Source organism: Myripristis murdjan, chromosome 11, assembly GCF_902150065.1.
Source record: "Myripristis murdjan chromosome 11, fMyrMur1.1, whole genome shotgun sequence".
Taxonomy (NCBI): domain Eukaryota; kingdom Metazoa; phylum Chordata; class Actinopteri; order Holocentriformes; family Holocentridae; genus Myripristis; species Myripristis murdjan.
This window is the reverse complement of record NC_043990.1, coordinates 31,319,716-31,338,827: the sequence shown is the minus strand read 5'-3', so window position 1 is coordinate 31,338,827 and position 19,112 is coordinate 31,319,716. Positions and strand designations below refer to the sequence as shown.

The 19,112-nt window shown below is 41.8% G+C and overlaps 1 protein-coding gene across 1 annotated transcript in view; it reads left to right on the top strand.

The window, feature by feature from the left end:
* The window catches only part of arhgef2a (Rho guanine nucleotide exchange factor (GEF) 2a), a 236,014-nt gene that overhangs the window by 36,780 nt on the left and 180,122 nt on the right, over nucleotides 1-19,112 (top strand). Inside the window, exon 2 of the mRNA XM_030063618.1 lies at nucleotides 16,603-16,765. Within this exon, the coding sequence (XP_029919478.1) occupies nucleotides 16,603-16,765 (163 nt within the window). The remainder of the gene's footprint in view (nucleotides 1-16,602; nucleotides 16,766-19,112) is intronic.

Genomic DNA, 19,112 nt, shown 5'->3' with positions numbered 1-19,112 from the left:
GTTTTTTGCTCCGTTTCTTTCTTCTTATTATTATTACGTCAAAATAAACCTTAATTTGACCCCCTAAACATGCTCAAAAACTCACCAAATTCGGCACGCAGGCCAGGTCTGGCGAAAATTTTGATAAAATGGACAAACAGACCCCCTAAGTGCAAAAATGGGCTCGGTAGCGCCACCTAGGCACACAAAGGCAGCCGCTGCGGCCTACAGGAATGTGATAGAAACACCAAACCAACGCCGAAATGTAGGTCTCATCAAGCCCTACAATTCACGTGCTGACACCCCTGACCTAAAACCAACAGGAAGTCCGCAATTTGCGTTGGAATGTTCACGTTCTCGCCCAAAATTCCGCTTTGAACAAAATCTATCTCCTCCCAGGCCGTAAATGTCAGCGGCTTGAAAATTTAACAGATGACAGAGGAGACAGTGCTGAACAAAACTTCTGAAGGATTTTGTCATTACTCGATTCGTTTGGATTTTATAAGCCCTCAAAGTCAGAGTGGCCAAAACCAAAACCTCGTTTTTTCCCATGGAGTTTGGTGTGAAGAGGCTGACACTTGGCACTAATTAGGCCCCTGGAGTCTAAAGTAAAAGTCTGGCTGCTTTGAAAACTATGCAGATGGAAAGAGGACAAAAATTCCTACAAAAATATGTAGTTTTGATGTGGATTGGACCAAGATTGTGGGAGCTGTGAAGAGTTTTCAAACGTTTTTGACTCTGGTGTGCTCTGCTCTGCACTCTGCCTGGACATGTGACTCACTCTAGCTGCCTCAGGAATGCGCAATACACACCCATTGTAAGAGCTCAGAGGGAGCAGAAAACACTCTCAAACTAAAACTGCCATAACTCAAAAACGGTAAAAGATAGCAAAATCATGTAAATGGGAGATTTTTAGATCCGAGTCTCATGACTCGATTAAGCTTTGAATCAAGTCTGTCGCTCAAACGGTGACCGAGCTGTGACCCCTCAAACAGGGGTGGGTTTTATGGATTTCTCCACTGGATTGAATGAGGATTTCTCTGTGTGCCTGCATTTTGGTGTGATCATGCAGCAGCTGCCAGTACTCAAGTCAGTCACACACTAGGACATGCTAAGGGCGCCATCTGTGTGTATGTGTGTGTGTGTGTGTGTGTGTGTGTGCGCACGTGTGTGTGTGTGTGTGCACGTGCGTACGTGTGTGTGTGTTTGTGTGAGTGAGTGAGTGAGTGAGTGTGTGTGCCTGCATTTTGGTGTGATCATGCAGCAGCTGCCAGTAGTCCTGTCAGTCACACACTAGGACTTCCGCGGCCTTTCAAAATAAAAGCCCAAAACTCTTTCACAATAAAAGCACCGAAAAATACCCTTAAAATTGGAACACACGGACGAATTGTCTGCGCTTCGACACGCGCGCTCTCCCCGACATGCACGGGGGGGCGAGGGCCCGTCCAACGCTGCTTGCAGCTTTAATTAGGGTCCTCGCCTCTCTGGGAGAGGACCCTATTGTTTTTGCTTCGTTTTTTTTTTTTTTTTTTTTCTCTGTCATATAATCATTATTCTTATTATTATTATTACGTCTCTTTGAGGCTTAATTTGACCCCCTAAACATGCTCAAAAACTCACCAAATTCGGCACGCACATCAGGTCCGGCGAAAAATTTGATAAAATCAAAAATCGGAACCCCCCGGTACAAAAATGGGCTCGGTAGCGCCACCTAGGGACACAACGGCAGCCGCTGCGGCCCACAGGAATGTCATAGAAAGACCAAACCAGCGCCGAAACGTAGATCTCATCAAGCCCGACATTTTTCGTGCTCGTGCCCCCCACCTAACACCAACAGGAAGTCCACAATTTGCATTTGAAAGTCACGTTTTCGCCCAAATTTGCGCTTTGCATAAAATCTATAAACTCCCAGGGCGTTAATGTTATCGGCTTGAACAGCTAATACATGACAGAGGACACAGTGCTTAACAAAAGTTCTTCAAGGCTCAGTATTCACATGAACCGTTTGGATTTTATAAGGCCTCAAAGTCAGAGTGTCCACAACCAGCGCCTCCACTTTTTCCCATAGACCCTGGTGGGAATAATGCAGAATCCTAGGGGCTAATTAGGCCCCTGGTGACTACAGTAAAAGTCTGACAGCTTCCAAACCTATGCTGATGGACAGAGGACTACAAAACTATATATCATGGTGTGGATTGAAGAAAGTGTGTGGCCGCGGTGAAGAGTTGTTTAACAAGTGGGACTCTGGTTTCTCTGCTCTGCACTGTTCTCCCTCCCCTCCTCCACTCCTCTGACTCACAGTAGCTGCCTGCAGTCTTCTCCCAATGCACACTCATTGGGAAGGAGCAGTAACAACTCTGTGTGTGTGTGTGTGTGTGTGTGTGTGTGTGTGTGTGTGTGTGTGTGTGTGTATGTGCTTAATGCCACAGCCACCGGGCACAAGTGGGCACGAGGCGGCACGGGTGCGAGGGCCCGTCCAACGCTGCTTGCAGCTTTAATTTTTTCTTATTATTATTACGCCACTTTGACGCTTAATTTGACCCCCTAAACATGCTCAAAAACTCACCAAATTCGGCACGCACATCAGGTCTGGTGAAAAATTTTATAAAATCAAAAATCGAACCCCCCAGGTGCAAAAATGGGCTCGGTAGCGCCACCTAGGGACGCAAAGGCAGCCCCTGCGGCCCACAGGAATGTTATAGAAAGACCAAACCAGCGCCGAAACGTAGATCTCATCAAGCCCGACATTTTTCGTGCTTGTGCCCCCCACCTAAAACCAACAGGAAGTCCGCAATTTGCGTTTGAAAGTCACGTTTTGGCCCCAAATTTTCACTTTGCAGCAAATCTTTAAACTCCCAGGGCGTTAATTTGAATGGCTTGAAAATTTAATAGATGACAGAGAACATAGTGCTTAACAAAAGTTCAGAAGGAATTTACATTCCTTCCAACCGTTTGGATTTCAGAAGCCATCAAAGTCAGAGTGTCCACAACCAGCGCCTCCACTTTTTCCCATGGACCCTGGTGTGCCTGCTGTGAATTAACATGCACTTGCCGTGAGCATAGGCACTAATTAGGCCCCTGGAGTCCAAAGTAAAAGTCTGACAGCTTCCAAACCTATGCAGATGGAAAGAGGACTAATTCTCCTACAAAAATAGGAGGTCTTGCTGTGGATTGGAAAAAGTTTATGGCTGCGGTGAAGAGTTGTTTAACAGGTTTGGACTCTGTTTTTTTTTCTCTGCTCTGCCTGCTCTGCCCTTCCCCCACAGAAGCAGAAACAACTCTTAAACTCAAACGCAAGCTTAGGCCGACATCTGCTGGAGGAGCACCGCTAGTGGCTGGGCCAGAATTTTGTGTGTTTGTGTGTGTGACTGATTGAGTGTGTGTGTGTGTGTGTGTGTGTGTGTGTGTGTGTGTGTATGTGTGTGAGTGAGTGTGTGTGTGTGTGTGTGTGTGTGTGAGTGTGTGTGCGTGTGAGTGTGAGTGGCACTGTGAATGGACCGTCCCCGACGGGCACGAGGTGGACGCGGGGCACGGGTGCGAGGGCCCGTCCAACGCTGCTTGCAGCTTTAATTCCTATTATTACGTCTCTTTGACGCTTAATTTGACCCCCTAAACATGCTCAAAAACTCACCAAATTCGGCACGCACACCAGGTTTGGCGAAAAATTCGATAAAATCAAAAATTAGAACCCCCAGGTGCAAAAATGGGCTCGGTAGCGCCACCTAGGGACGCAACGGCAGCTGCTGCAGCCCACAGGAATGTGATAGAAAGACCAAACCAGCGCCGAAACGTAGATCTCATCAAGCCCGTCATTTTTCGTGCTCGTGCCCCCCACCTAAAACCAACAGGAAGTCCGCAATTTGCATTTGAAAGTCACGTTTTCGCCCAAATTTTCACTTTGCAGAAAATCTATAAACTCCCAGGGCGTTAATCGAATTGGCTTGAAAACTGAATACATGACAGAGGACATAGTGCTTAACAAAAGTTCTTCAAGGTTCAGTATAATTTCAAACCGTTTGGATTTCAGAAGCCCTCAAAGTCAGACTCTCCACAACCAGTGCCTCCACTTTTTCCCATGGACCCTGGTGGGAATAATGCAGAATCCTAGGGGCTAATTAGGCCCCTGGTGACTACAGTAAAAGTCTGACAGCTTCCAAACCTATGCTGATGGACAGAGGACTACAAAACTATATATCATGGTGTGGATTGGAAAAAGTTTGTGGCCACTGTGAAGAGTTGTTTAACAGGTGGGACTCTGGTTTCTATGCTCTGCACTGTTCTCCCTCCCCTCCTCCACTCCTCTGACTCACAGTAGCTGCCTGCAGCCTTCTCCCAATACACACTCAATGGGAAGGAGCAGTAACAACTGTGTGTGTGTGTGTGTGTGTGTGTGTGTGTGCTTAATGCCACAGCCACCGGGCACAAGTGGGCACGAGGCGGCACGGGTGCGAGGGCCCGTCCAACGCTGCTTGCAGCTTTAATTTTTTTTTTTTTTTTTTTCTGTATTCTACTGACTTCCACTTTTAATTGAGATGCATGGTTCTCCTTCTTCTCCTCCTCCTGGACTTCATTTGTCATAGTATTAATGTTGTCCTAGTGTTATTTTATTTTTCTCCGCTTTTGGCTGTGCACTGGATGCCCTGCTCTTTTGCATTTTTAACTGCTGATCTATAATATTTCATTATAAAACTATATTTTTTGGTATAGGTAAGTGTTTCTGACAGCTCAGTTTTCCCTTCACATCCCACTTGTTGCACTGGGACAGTGGCGCTGCTTCTACATTACTGGTATGCTACTTGTTTCCCTTTGTGGAGAAAAAAAGAAGGAGGCATTTAGAGTAGATACTTTAATCTCCCCAAGTACTGATCAGGACTTACACCCTGTATTACAACTTACACTTTGCATTGTTTTGCTGTTTGTTTTGTCAAGGCAGCTATATTTAATTGTGCTGTCACTGGCGAGTTGGTGATTTTTATGTGGATGGACAAATTGGATGACAACAATGATTCAATTCAAATCAAATCACTTTTAATCACTTTCAGTCACTTTCATTCACTGCTGCTGCCTGCAACCTGGATGGGCTTACGGCTGGTGGAGACAGAGTTCACTGCAGCCTTGTTCTTGAGGCCCTGCCAAGCTGCGCGGAGGTTCCCTTCTGTAAAAGTCTGCTCCACTTTGTTTTTATATTTCAGCTTGGCAGTTTTCATGGCTTGCTTGACCTCCCTGTTGACCTCCTTCTTCTCAGCTTCAGAACCAGTGAAAAAAATTCTCTTTATTTATTAAGATTTTTTTTCAGATCTTTAGTCACCCAGGGTTTATTGTTGGGGAAGATTGTGACCTTTTTGGTGGGGATGAAAGAGATGTACGCTGAAACTTGCTCACTGATGTTCGTGGAAGAGGATGTGAGGGAGTTCCAGTCTGTGGTTTCAAAGCATCCTTGCAGCCTGACAATGCTGTCCAGTGTCTACTGTTTGATGTCCCTGGTTACTTTCTCTGTCCTCTTTACCACAGGTGAGTATGCAGGAGCAAGCAATATGCTGTGGTGGTCAGCAGAGCCGAGAGGGGGGAGGGAGACAGCTCTGTAGGCATCTGGGACTGAACCATAGCATTTATCCAGTGTTTTCCCCAGACGGGTGGTGCAGTTGACATACTGGTAGAATCCTTTCAGTGATTTGTCAACTGAACAGTGGTTGAAGTCACCCATGATGAATTTGGGCGATGAATTTGGGAGTTTGTCTTGTGTAATTTTGATGTGTTCTGTGGCTGCAGATGCATTTGCTCTGGGGTGGATATAAACCAAGATAAAAAACAGTTGTGGGAATTCCCTGGGAAGGTAGAGGGACGCAGGGAGACAGCCAGAAGTTCGATGTCAGGGTTACATAGTTCTTCTCTGACAATAACTGTTTTGCACCAGCAAGGATTGATATAGCGGCAGACACCACAGCCGAGTTGTTTACCAGTCAGCTCAGTGTCTCGGTCCAACCTTACAAGGGACCCAAAGCCATCTATGTGCAGGCTGTCACTGTTGTCATTCCCATTCAACCATGTTTCAGTAAAAGCAAGAATCGAGGCAGTCCGGTATTTATACATATGAAACACGTTAGCTTGCAGTTCATCAGTCTTATTGCACAATGAGCACACATTAGCGAGGATCACTGAGGGAAGTGCACGGTGTTTATTTTCTCCTCGCTTCAGTCTTGCTTTAATTCTTCCCTTCTTCTTCCCCGTCTTGCTGCCTTTTTTTTTTTTTTTTTTTATTGATGTGCAGGGTGTCCGTCCGGTCGGGTGGGTGTTTGTGTCGTAGCTCCTCCGGCAGCTTGTCTGTGACAGCGGCTTGGTGAGAGTGGTATTGCAGCTATAGCAGAAAGTGCCTAGAGTAGGTGATCCGTTGGCTGTCCGGAAGGCTGTATCCATTTGTTGCAGAAGGCAGATAATCCAAGATGCCAATTAGGCTAATAAGCATTAGTTTGTTGGTCCGGTGTTGGGGAAGTATTGACAGCGGCTGCACAATACACCACCAAAGTGCACTGAACTACACAGCCATGGTCAGTAGTCAGTCAATACATGATATAACAAAACACACACTCTCACAACTCACGTAACAATGAACAGAAGGAATACAAAAGGAATACAAAGCTACTCTCTACACCGACCGGTCGACCTGCACGAGCAGTGACCCAGAAGATGAGTGGATGAGTGATGAAATCACGATGAGTGATTAATCAGTTTAGATGCCTTGTGTAAACAAACAAGATTTTTTTTTTTTTTTAAGGGCAGGAGAAAAGAAACCTTAGTTTGTGAACGACACACTACTGTCCTCCCATCTACAGCTACTGGTAGTACTCAAGGATGGCTTTCCTTCTATCCTACCACTTTCTCTTGGTTGGTTGAGCAATGGCAAATGTTACCTGTGGTGTCCCCCAGGGATCCATTCTCGGTTCACCCTTTTGTTCATGTGAATCTTACTGTTGGCTGTATCATTTTACGTATAGTACATTACTTCTCTTTGTAATAGCAAATACACACTGCTTTATTTGAGAATAACTAATAAAACAATAATAAAACAGAAAAACAAGTATCAGAAATCAAAATTTAACCTTAACCCTAGCCCTTCATCTGAAAAGGCTGAGCAAAAACGAGAACCCAAATGCACGACTCCAGACTAGAGTTTGAATAAAGTCTTTTTAATAATGAAAAGTAACAACACAAAAATCACTCTCACAGAGGAAAAAACTGCAAAACCAAAAATCACTCTTTCGAGGATGTAATAATCAACAATGGCAAAAAGTAGCAACAGAAAATCACTCATGTAGAAGAAAAATCCAACAAACAGAAAATCACTCTTTTCGAGTAACAAAAAAACAAAAGACAAGGCAAGACAAAGTAGCAACTAAAGGAGTAAAGGCAAAATGCAAGAATTCAAGATAATAATCAAAAGGCAGCCTGACAAGACTTGGTGTGGTTTGTTGGCGAGACGACACAAGACGAACTGGTACAGGACAAAGGGAAGCGCAGACTATAAATACACACACAAGGTAATGGGGAACAGGTGGAAACAATCAGGGCGGGGCAGACAATCAGACCAGGGGAAACACACGAGGGGAAGGCTGACCTGAAATGAGACCAGAGTTAGATTTCAAAATAAAACAGGAAGTCACGAGACAAGACACAACAACACTCAACATAATTTTCTTGACATGACATCATCATGTACACATGATGTCACTAACCCACAAACAGTAGTGCTGTTAATATTACAAATTCAAGTTAACTGACAAAATGAAAAATGCATCATCTAAACATTTGTCTCCAACTGTTTTTTTGTTGTTGTTGTTACAAAAGATTTCACCATACATAGACTGAAGGAGACAAAAGATCCTACAAGTTATGGTTCAAGCAGGAATTAGTATACACATTTGGGTAACAGAGAGTGACCTTTTAACCTGGCTGCCCTGACTGCCTTTGAGGGCATTAGCCATTGTGACAAATCAAATAAACTTGCCAGAATCTTGTTCAACTTTGTGGGCTGACTGTTTGGTCCAGTGCTGATATGTTTCACTCCTTGGAGGACTTTACATTTCTGTAAAAGCCAAGATTATTGTTGTGGACCATTTGGAGTCCTTGCATGTAAGTTTCCTTGTGCCCTTGCCAAAAGTAGCCATATTTCATAATCTGATATGAGGAATACTTCCTGAAATCCTTGGTGATAGTGGATGCTGTGCCACAGCTGAAGCCAAGTTGGACTTGACAGTTCCAGCTGGCCAACCCCAGGATGAGGGCCTACAGTTACTAAAGCAGTGGGCTAAACCAAAGAAAGCGGCTAGCTCCACTTCGTGACAGATGCCTTGGTCTTGGGGCTGGATGATATAGTCAAAAATGTCATTGTGACAAAATTGATCACATCAGTCAATATCAATAATTATTTTAATATTTATTAAAGAAAAAATCATAATGTCAGTTTTAAAAGCTGCTATTAGCTTCTGAATCGTATCATTATACTTATCTCCTTTAGCCAACTAAAACAATACAGTGTTCAGTTTATGTGTGCAGTGTGTCTCCTCACTCCTTGACCATTTCTCCTTTGCTGCCACAATTGTATCAAGCAGAGCAGATTATGGTATTAAATTTACTGATTTTTTAAAAAAAATTGTTTTAATTTTTCTATGTTGTGGGAAAAAATATAGCAATAATTATTATTTTTATTGTTTTATTGCCCAGCACTACTTTATCTATTATCTGTGAGAATTACCAGGGAAAGAAGTCAGCCATCCTTCTCCTCCCTGTGAACTTCAGAGAGGAGAAGTACCACCTCACCTGACCCAAATTCAAGAGCTCCAGTTGAAGATTTTGTCATTGTGTAACACATTACAAAATAATGTTAGTGAACTCCCATGCTTATGCAAAATAGTGATGTGTTGTTCTGAGTTAGCTCTGAGCTGGCTGTAATTTATTTATTTATTTATTTATTTGTTTGTTTTTTAAGTGAACATAAGACAAATAGTTTTACCCTATCAATAAGATACAATGCTGTGGTGTTTGACTTGTTCACTGATAATGATTTAGAGCCAAATCTAGCAAGAATAGTAAGGTCTGTGTGTCACTTCCTCTTACGTATGGGCCTTTGAAACCTGCTAAAACACATTTGTGGGTGATTTAAAAATGTGCATCTGTTAATGGGAAAAATATTTTCCTTAATTTCTGAAGAATTTACTTGTTACTACTTAATATTGTAGATGTTTCATGGTAAGGAGTTGAAAGAGTTACTTCTCTCCCTACCAGGTCACTTCTGCTTTTACCATAGAGTTCATGTGACCATCACAAGGGTTTCTGCTTTTTGAATAGCAGCTTTCATCTGAGAATAAAAATGGCACAGAGATGTGGATAGACACTGTAAGGAAAGAGTGTGTAGATACTAGATAAAACATTTTGTTCTAATACACAAGATGTGTAAAATTTCACAGATTCTTATGGAGAAATGAGATTGTAGCAGTAGCACAAGGACAAATATAAACAGAAAAAAAAAACAAAAGCAATAAAGCAGAATAGGAAGAGCTGTGGAGTTATGTAAACAGTATCAAGTGCTTACATACTAGCATGAATTCCTGACACAAATGACGATAAATTTAATTGTGTGTGTGTGTGTGTGTGTGTGTGTAAGTTAGTCAGTGGAGACATAAAACTATATTCAGCCCATTTAATTGAACTCTGTCAGTTTAAATTCCAATGTAGAGACTGGACTTACACCATAAACTGTTTTTTGTGGTAATCCCCTCCCAACTGTGTTTCAGTGTTAGTGGTAACTTCCTGTCCACAGTGCAGCTTTAAAAACAGGAAGTCTTTACCAGTTACTTCCTTTGCAGGATACAGGATGCAGAGCTGCTCTGCAGATGTCATTAATTGTTTACTGGAACACACAATTTAGTATACACTGCCAACACATGAAACACATGATAGCTGTGATTAACAGTATAGAGATGCTATATAATTAAAAATTTGGTAACAGCGGTCATAGACTGTAAACTGAGGAAAATGAATGAGTGGCATGCCCAGTTTCAGTTCCACCTACCCCACTATAGTAGATTGAAAATTAGTGTGTTAGTGTTTGCAGAGCAGCGGTTGAGAGGGAAGGGAGAGGGGATTTTGGGGGTCAGAGAAGCATTTATAAAAATCATTTTGATTGGGTCTCTGTATGTGTGGTAACAGAACAACAAAGGTGTCAGTATCTAAAGAAATATGTTTTAGTATTTACAGTCTCTCAAAATATAGCCATCTCACTACAAAATTTTGCGTCAATCAAGCATTTATGTTTGCCAAATATATTAAAATATAAAAAATTTTGTCTTTAAAGTGATATTGAAGTTCAGTAAAACATTTGCCTGTATATGTTATTGAGCTCAGTTTAAGTCATACCTCCTGACCAGGAGATTCACTGGTAGCTCCACTGATTCCTGTATGTAGTACACCTGATTCGACTGTTATCACACCATCGAATGGACATTATCAGTCATAATCATCCCCACAGGTAAGTGTTAGTAGGTCCCTACAGCACCTTCTAACTGGTTGAAGGCTGTCATTTAATCCTATGGTCAGTCTATCTTAACCAGTCAAATGGCACCCTGGAGCCAGATGTAACTGTCATATGGTATAAAGGCCGACAAAGTTGGTCATGGAAGGAGGCGGTTGGGGTGGTGGATGGCCCAAGGCATAAGCGAACTAAGCACTTGTTTAGGGCCCCATGGCCACTAGCGACTGATAGCATCCATTCAGTTGTGTAATAACATTTGAACTTGGTCTGTAGAATGAACAACTTTTTCAGATTTTCAGATTTTTTTTTTACCTCTTCCTTCATATTTGTTGCATTCACAAAACAACCCTAGATAATTCTAACCAAAATATGAACAAGTTACAAACATAACTTAAAGAGAGACGTGGTACAGGTTTTTGAATGCCGACTGCTTAATTTTCATAATGTAAGTGTTTGGATCAAATTTCAGTTTTGTTCATATCACCAGATCTGATTTCTTTTGAGTACCTTCCATGATAAATCCAGTTTTTCTGTGTAATTTGTCTTGAATGAGACATCTAGGCAAGCACACAGAGCCTCCAGACTCTCATCTGGACAGCTGTACTTTACACAGTAATAATGCAAATATTTAAGCATTGTTCCTGAAATATAACTTAATTGCATCCCACATAATAAATATATATATAGATATAGATATAGATATAGATATGACTTCAACTCTGTTCAGGACTCACGAGGCCGTCTCCCGGGCAACGGCCGGGGTTGTCATCTTATCAGACGGCAGAGACAATGTGTAGACTGTGTTGGGAAGATGGTCCTGGACTTACGCATACACATACACAAGGACACATATGCACGCATTCCTTGAAATTCAACGCCTCGTTGGCCCCCCACCCCCTCTCCCTCCCGGTGCAGTTTGTGGGTGTGGAGTGCCGTAGTGGCTACATACGGCCCTCGTCTGTGCTGGGACATCTCCCCCTTCCCAAATCCCTCCCCCCTTCCATGTGCAGTGTCTCAAGTCATGTTGTTTATTATGTGCTTATTGTGCTGGGGTGTTTTTTTTTTTTGCTAATGCCATGTTGTGCTCCCCTAGGAGCCCAGTTTGACATTTGACCTTTTTTTTCCCCCTCTCCTTCCCTAATGTCCTCCTTTCTCATCTAATGTAAGGGGCGCCGCGCACGCTGGCTGACCCGAAGTTCTCCTGATCCTGTAACCCTGTATTTGTCATGTCTTTTTTGTGTCTCTTGGACGGGATGTAACTTAAACTGGAATTTCCCCTTGTGGGATTAATAAAGTGTAACTTACTTACTTACTTACTTACCAAATGGGGCATGCTTTTATATTATTGAGAACACTGGGCCTAGGTGTTCCCAATTGATGACGAGCCGGCCTCACCTACTGGGCATCTGTGAAGGCCCATGGTTTTGAAAGATATGGTGTGTTAAAGCAGATGTATTTTGGTTAAATCTGATTGTAGAGAACAGTAAACAAGTATACATTTTTGCTGTTTTTTTTCCCCTATTTTTTAATTTAAACCATCATATAGCTAATCATGTAGCAAAACAGCTCAAATGACAGTTGCTTTACAGAACTAAAGATTAATACAATAGACAATTGTTTTAATTGCTGCCGCACTGCACTGAATTTGTAGCAAAAAAAAAAATGCTGTTATTAAAAACCTATAATAAAACAGACCTTGTGCTTCACAGGATCTTCAGTAGTTGCATAGCAACAACACTGTCCACAAACAGAGCTTCCCACATGCATCTGTTCTGCACTACCAGAGGAGGACACAAGGGCATACTCTTGATAGGAAAGAAACTGAGATGTGCAGATGGCTCACACTGACTAAGAATCCAGAATGTGATTTCAAATGCATGTCAAATGCAGTATCTACTTTTTGAAGGTCATAGCCCATGGCAAGATTTCATATGAACAATAATTCTTCCATTCCTTTCTGTTCTTCCATGTTTTTCTAACATGTTTGAATGACATTAAAAATATTTGAATATCTGAATAATACCATTATATGATACATATAAGCTCTCGATGAGCTTCAAGAGGTAGTCACCTGAAATGTTTTTCCAACAGTCTTGAAGGAGTTCCCAGAGGTGTTTAGCACTTGTTGGCCCCTTTGCCTTCACTCTGTGGTCCAGCTCACCCCAAACCATCTCGATTGGGTTCAGGTCCGGTGACTGTGGAGGCCAGGTCATCTGCCGCAGCACTCCATCACTCTCCTTCTTGGTCAGATAGCCCTTACACAGCCTGGAGGTGTGTTTGGGGTCATTGTCCTGTTGAAAAATAAATGATGGTCCAACTAAATGCAAACCGGATGGGATGGCATGTCGCTGCAGGATGCTGTTGTAGCCATGCTGGTTCAGTGTGCCTTCAATTTTGAATAATTCCCCAACAGTGTCACCAGCAAAACACCCCCACACCATCACACCTTCTCCACCATGCTTCACAGTGGGAACCATGCATGTAGAGACCATCCGTTCACCTTTTCTGCGTCTCACAAAGACACGGTGGTTGGAACCAAAGATCTCAGATTTGGACTCATCAGACCAAAGCACAGATTTCCACTGGTCTAATGTCCATTCCTTGTGTTTCTTGGCCCAAACAAATCTCTTCTGCTTGTTGCCTCTCCTTAGCAGTGGTTTTCTAGCAGCTATTTGACCATGAAGGCCTGATTGGCGCAGTCTCCTCTTAACAGTTGTTCTAGAGATGGGTCTGCTGCTAGAACTCTGTGTGGCATTTATCTGGTCTCTGATCTCAGCTGCTGTTAACTTGCGATTTGAGGCTGGTGACTCGGATGAACTTGTCCTCAGAAGCAGAGGTGACTCTTGGTCTTCCTTTCCTGGGTCGGTCCTCATGTGTGCCAGTTTCGTTGTAGTGCTTGATGGTTTTTGCGACTCCACTTGGGGACACATTTAAAGTTTTTGCAATTTTCCGGACTGACTGACCTTCATTTCTTAAAGTAATGATGGCCACTCGTTTTTCTTTAGTCAGCTGATTGGTTCTTGCCATAATATGAATTTTAACAGTTGTCCAATAAGGCTGTCGGCTGTGTAGTAACCTGACTTCTGCACAACACAACTGATGGTCCCAACCCCATTGATAAAGCAAGAAATTCCACTAATTAACCCTGATAAGGCACACCTGTGAAGTGAAAACCATTTCAGGTGACTACCTCTTGAAGCTCATCGAGAGAATGCCAAGAGTGTGCAAAGCAGTAATCAGAGCAAAGGGTGGCTATTTTGAAGAAACTAGAATATAAAACATGTTTTCAGTTATTTCACCTTTTTATGTTAAGTACATAACTCCACATGTGTTCATTCATAGTTTTGATTCCTTCAGTGAGAATCTACAATGTAAATAGTCATGAAAATAAAGAAAACGCATTGAATGAGAAGGTGTGTCCAAACTTTTGGCCTGTACTGTATATGTATATGTATATGTATATGTGTGTGTGTGTGTGTGTGTGTGTGTGTGTGTGTGTGTGTGTGTATATATATATATATACATATGCAGCACCTGCAATTTTTTCTCTTGTCAGCACACTATGATATTTTGAAGTAATAAGTTATTGAAGTTAACCAAAAATAACAGTGAGACAACAATGCATCTGACTGCTAGTGTTAAGAGGGGTTGTGGGATGCAGTGCAGTCTGTGTCTCTCTGTCTTTGTATGCATCTGTTCCGCTAGTGGAGGCGGAGTGAGAAATGGTTTGATTTTCATCTAGCGAGCACAGCAAGTATCAACAGTATTGAATATAAATCCTGGCACTGTTTCAAATGCTTAGCATTGATATTTATGAATGTATTAATATTTTTGACAACCCTAATCGGTCTTTAATCGAAAGTAATTCCACACCACTGTGTTTGCTTTCAAAATTTAGTTCCATGTTGTTGTTATTGTTGTTGTTGTTGTTTTTACCAGGATGGGGTGGGCAGCAAAAGCATGGACTTTGAGGATGCACCCTCCTTCAACCTTCAACCTTGGAAATTTCCCTACTGTGGGACTAATAAAGGAATATCTTATCTTAACCTCTGCACTGTCTGCACACACAAAAGAGCACATTTCTCTCTGACAAAAAAGACTATATATCTATTTATTATTATTTATTTATTTATCTAACTGTTGGTTAATTATTTTTCATCTGTCACAGGGGCAAGCCACAGATGTTACTAGGTTAACCGAGACAGGGCACAGCCCTAATGCAGAGTATAAACCAGAAACACACAGTACAACTGATCATTATGTGATGCTTCATTCTTAGGTTATTCAGATTAAGATTCAGATTCAGACAACTTTATTTGTCCTAAAAAAGGCAATTCAGTTTCTCCAGTCTACCGGGCACAAACACAAACACCAATTTACAGCTGCATCAAGCAACAGTGTGTCAGAGATATGCCAGCATATGGGCAAGAGGTGCACACAAGGGCTAAGTGCAATTCAAGTTCAGTACATGTTCATGAATTAGTACCATGCATGAAAAAATTAAAAAATAATAAGAGTCAGACAGCAGCTCTCACAGAAACTTTGTCACAAGAAAAAGACACCTGAACATGTCAAGTTATCATAAACCACACACACATATTCATTTAAAACAAACTTCTGTTGGCATTCAGCAGCCTGATGGCAGAAGAAATGAAGGACTTTGAATATCTGTTGGTTTTCCTGGGGGACACTTTAAAGCATCGACCTGAGGTCATTACAATGAACTCACTGGACAGGATGAGGTCAGGTTGCCTCACTATTACTTTTGCCTTCTGGGCCACATATTTCTCCCAGAGGGAATGCAAGTCTTTCTGCTGGACTCCAATTATTTTAGAGCAGACATTAACAGTATGACATAAGCTGTTCCTATCTTTCACTGATAGGCCATTATACCAGCAGATAAATGAGAAAGTTAGTTGGCTTTCTCTAAATGAATGGTAAAAGACACACAGTACTGACTTACAAATATTAAGAGTTCAGTTTCCGCAGAAGGTAAATTCTTTGCTGTCTGCGCTTGACATTTGTGTCTGTGTTTGCATCAAACTTCAGTTGTGAATCAAATACAGTTCCCAGGTATTTATATTGATCCACAATTTAAACATCCTGGCTGTGTATATTATGTAATGTTCCCTCCTCCCTTCTTGTTCATTTGGAAAAAACTATCCCTCTGTTTACTGGTGGTTTTGTCAATTAAAGAGCTAACACGTGATGGAACTAGCTATATTATCCTGAGGGAAACGTTACCATGGTATAGAAGACAACAATTACAACCTTTGCAAAATTGGAATGCCGTGCCTCCCATACCAACATACTACATACTCATTTTACTTTGTTCTGCTCAAGAGTGTATCTTGCATAGTTATATCCATTTTATCACTAACATAAAATTGGTTGTTTCTACAGAATTATGACTGAGTGTACATAGTTAGTCTCGGACAACCTCTGACTGAGAGAGCCAGATGAAACACTCCCATTTCTTGGGTTCTTGGAGTCCTTGGAACAATATTGGATATAGAGATAGCTTCCCTCACATTGTGCTGTTTGAAGGTGGAGGATGTTATGGGTTCCAGCTGATGAGATGAGAGTTGCCCTAGCTGCTCCTCCAAATGTATTTGGTCATATGTATCCACTGCATCTGTTGTAAGTACATTTTCAGCATTCAGAGGGACTATTAAAACACCTCTGATCAGACTGGAGGCTTTAGTCTTGATCTCCATAGCAGGATTTACACTAGACTTTTTTGTTGACCAGTAATATGAAGGACATTTGTGGCAAATTTAATGGATATAGCTGCTCATTTGTTAAAGCTAACCACTCACTCCCAGACAAACAAAAAAGTTTCATAATCAGCAAGCCACAGTGACATCTTATGGACAAATAAAATGGTTTGTACATCTCTTCAAAACACCAGTGAATATATTTTCCATTACCAATATTTTTAATATTATTTATTTTGTTGTGATGGAACTGTCAATAAAGTTATGCAGTCAGTTCCCCAAAGATGGCTGCCAGTAGGCCCATCATTAACTATATAGTCATCTATTCATTGCCAGTTGTACTCATTCCATTTCTGTGGTGTATTTGTGTTTGTGTTCCAGAACAAAGAGAAAGAGCGCATGAGAGAGCGAGAGAAGGAAGCACGGGAGAGGGAGGCACGATACAGCAATGGTCACCTCTTCACTTCATTGACTGTGTCTGGAACCACACTCTGTTCAGCCTGCAACAAGAGCATCACTGCCAAGGAGGCGCTCAGCTGCCCCAGTGTGTATCATAGCCGAACATCTAAACATCTTTGAGATATATATAATACACATACAGCTTACTAGCTTAAAATTGTTGCGGCCATTGGAATTGCTTGAATTTTTATTATTTTTAAGAAGCGTGACCCCCAGCCCAGTCAGGCTTGGACCCCCAATAAAAATCCAAGCGATTGCAATAGGTTCCCAGCACCGCTGGTACTGAGACCCATGCTGTGCTTGCAAAGCATAACTCCTAGGGGTCCTAGGATTTTTATTACCATCATTATTATTATTAGGGGTCCAAGACCGACTAGGCTGGGCCTATAGTTTTTGCTCGGATTTTTAGAGGGCCAAGCCTGAATGGGGCTGGGACTGGGCTTGATCCGACAAAAAATGGCAAAGTTACAAATTTTTAACTTCCTCCCCAAAATGTACCTAAAGAGGAAATCATCATATCTCTGGAACCATAAGTCAGATTAACACCAACTTGATTTTCTTTGTTCCCCAATGTCCCAGAGGGGCCTTGCAAAATTTGAAGCCAATAGACCACTGGGGGGCGACAAAACTAAAATTCTCATTTTTCTCAGAAACACTACTTCTGATTAACCCGAAACTTGGAGGGGTCGTTTCCTACGCCCTTCAGAATCTGCTCAAGGAATTTGACACAAATTGACCTCTAGATTGCACTTTTAAATAAGTTTTATGATTATGAAGACTTTTGGTGATTTGAAGAAATTTGGTTCAGACTAGAGTTCTCATATTCTGCCCGAACCCGACCAGACCCGACCCGACATTTTCGGGTTGGGTCGGGCCTAAAATTTACGTGAATTGGGCGGGTTGAGTCAGGCTTCGGGTTCTGTGGGGGATTTTTTTTTTTTTTAAATAAAAAAATAGAATTATGTGTTGTGTTATTGATTATGACGTTTCATTTTTATGTGACCGGTGCAGAGAGTGAGAGACTGGATTGGATTTGGAGGCTAAACTTTCAGTGACAGACAGACAACCAGCTGTGAGAGCGCAGCGCAAACAAGTGAGAGAGAGTTGCAGCAGTATCCCGCTGTGCTGGCAGACTCGGCAGAGTCATAAATCAGACAGTGACAGAGTGGCCAATTCCTCCACCAATTTAGCCATTCAGAGTGAAATTTAGTTTGTAGTTTGCCAGTATTTATTTTGTTTACAAGACTGCACTGCTGCTGGCCTATATATTTTTAATAAAGTGTTGGATTATTATGGAGCTAAAGTATCATTTGCTGTGTGATATCTGATACATTACTTAATATTCAATCAATAATAATGACTTAGGAAGAACAAAGATTCAAACAAACCCTTTATAGTATTTATTTATTCCCAATACTGTCTGACTGAAGACGTGCAGAGTTCTGCTGGCCCTGGAGGACAAGAGGTGAGTCGGAAACTCAGAATGATGTTATGTAGGCTCAGGGGTTAGAATAAAATGTCTAATTTATACAGCGCTTTTCTGAGTACCCAAAGACACTTTACAACAGAGAAGTAGAGAACGGAGAAGTTGATAGCCTACTTTTATGTTTTATGAACAACTGAACATTTGAAGCTGCCTTTCGCCAACTGTTATGTCCGTTCTCTCACTGCTACTAGAATTTGAGCCACCGGCGCTGCTAAATAAAGGCGAATTTGGCGATTTTTTTTTTTTTTTTTTTTTTTTTTGGGCTTTATCGGGCTGTCGGGCATAAAGTTCGGCTAATTAGTCGGGTCGGGTAGGGCCTCGGGCTGGCCCAGTCGGGCCCGGGTCGGGTCGGGTCGGGTCTTAATTTTCAGGCCCGATGAGAACTCTAGTTCAGACTGGTACAGGAATCCCACTCACCAAAATGTACACACATCCACCAACAGGTGGCACTATAATCAAGGTCATTGCATTTTGGCTGGTAACTCCCAAACCGTAAGTTGCACATTGGAGAATCAACATAATCCATTGGTGCCAAGTATGCCATGCTTGGTATACAGCATGTGGGCTAAAATGAGCTTCAAAGTGAGGCTACATTATTCTAATATACACAACATAATAATAAATTTTATTTATAGCGCTTTACATCAAACAAATTATCTCAGTGTTTACAGTGCATAAAAACATTTAAACTAATACAACATTTAAACTAAGGTAAAAACGCAGTACATGAGCAGTGTCAAAAAAAGGAAAATACGAAAAGCTGAGGAAAAATTTGAGAGACAAGGCAACATCAAAAGGAAGGGAAGACAAAAAAAAAGGAAAACTAATAGCTAAAAAAGGCACAGGAGGCTAGAGAACAACTTGATTTAAAAGTACAACTCTAAACAATAACTGGACACTATTTACAGGCCACAGAGGGCTGGGGGTGGAGACAATCTAACCAAAT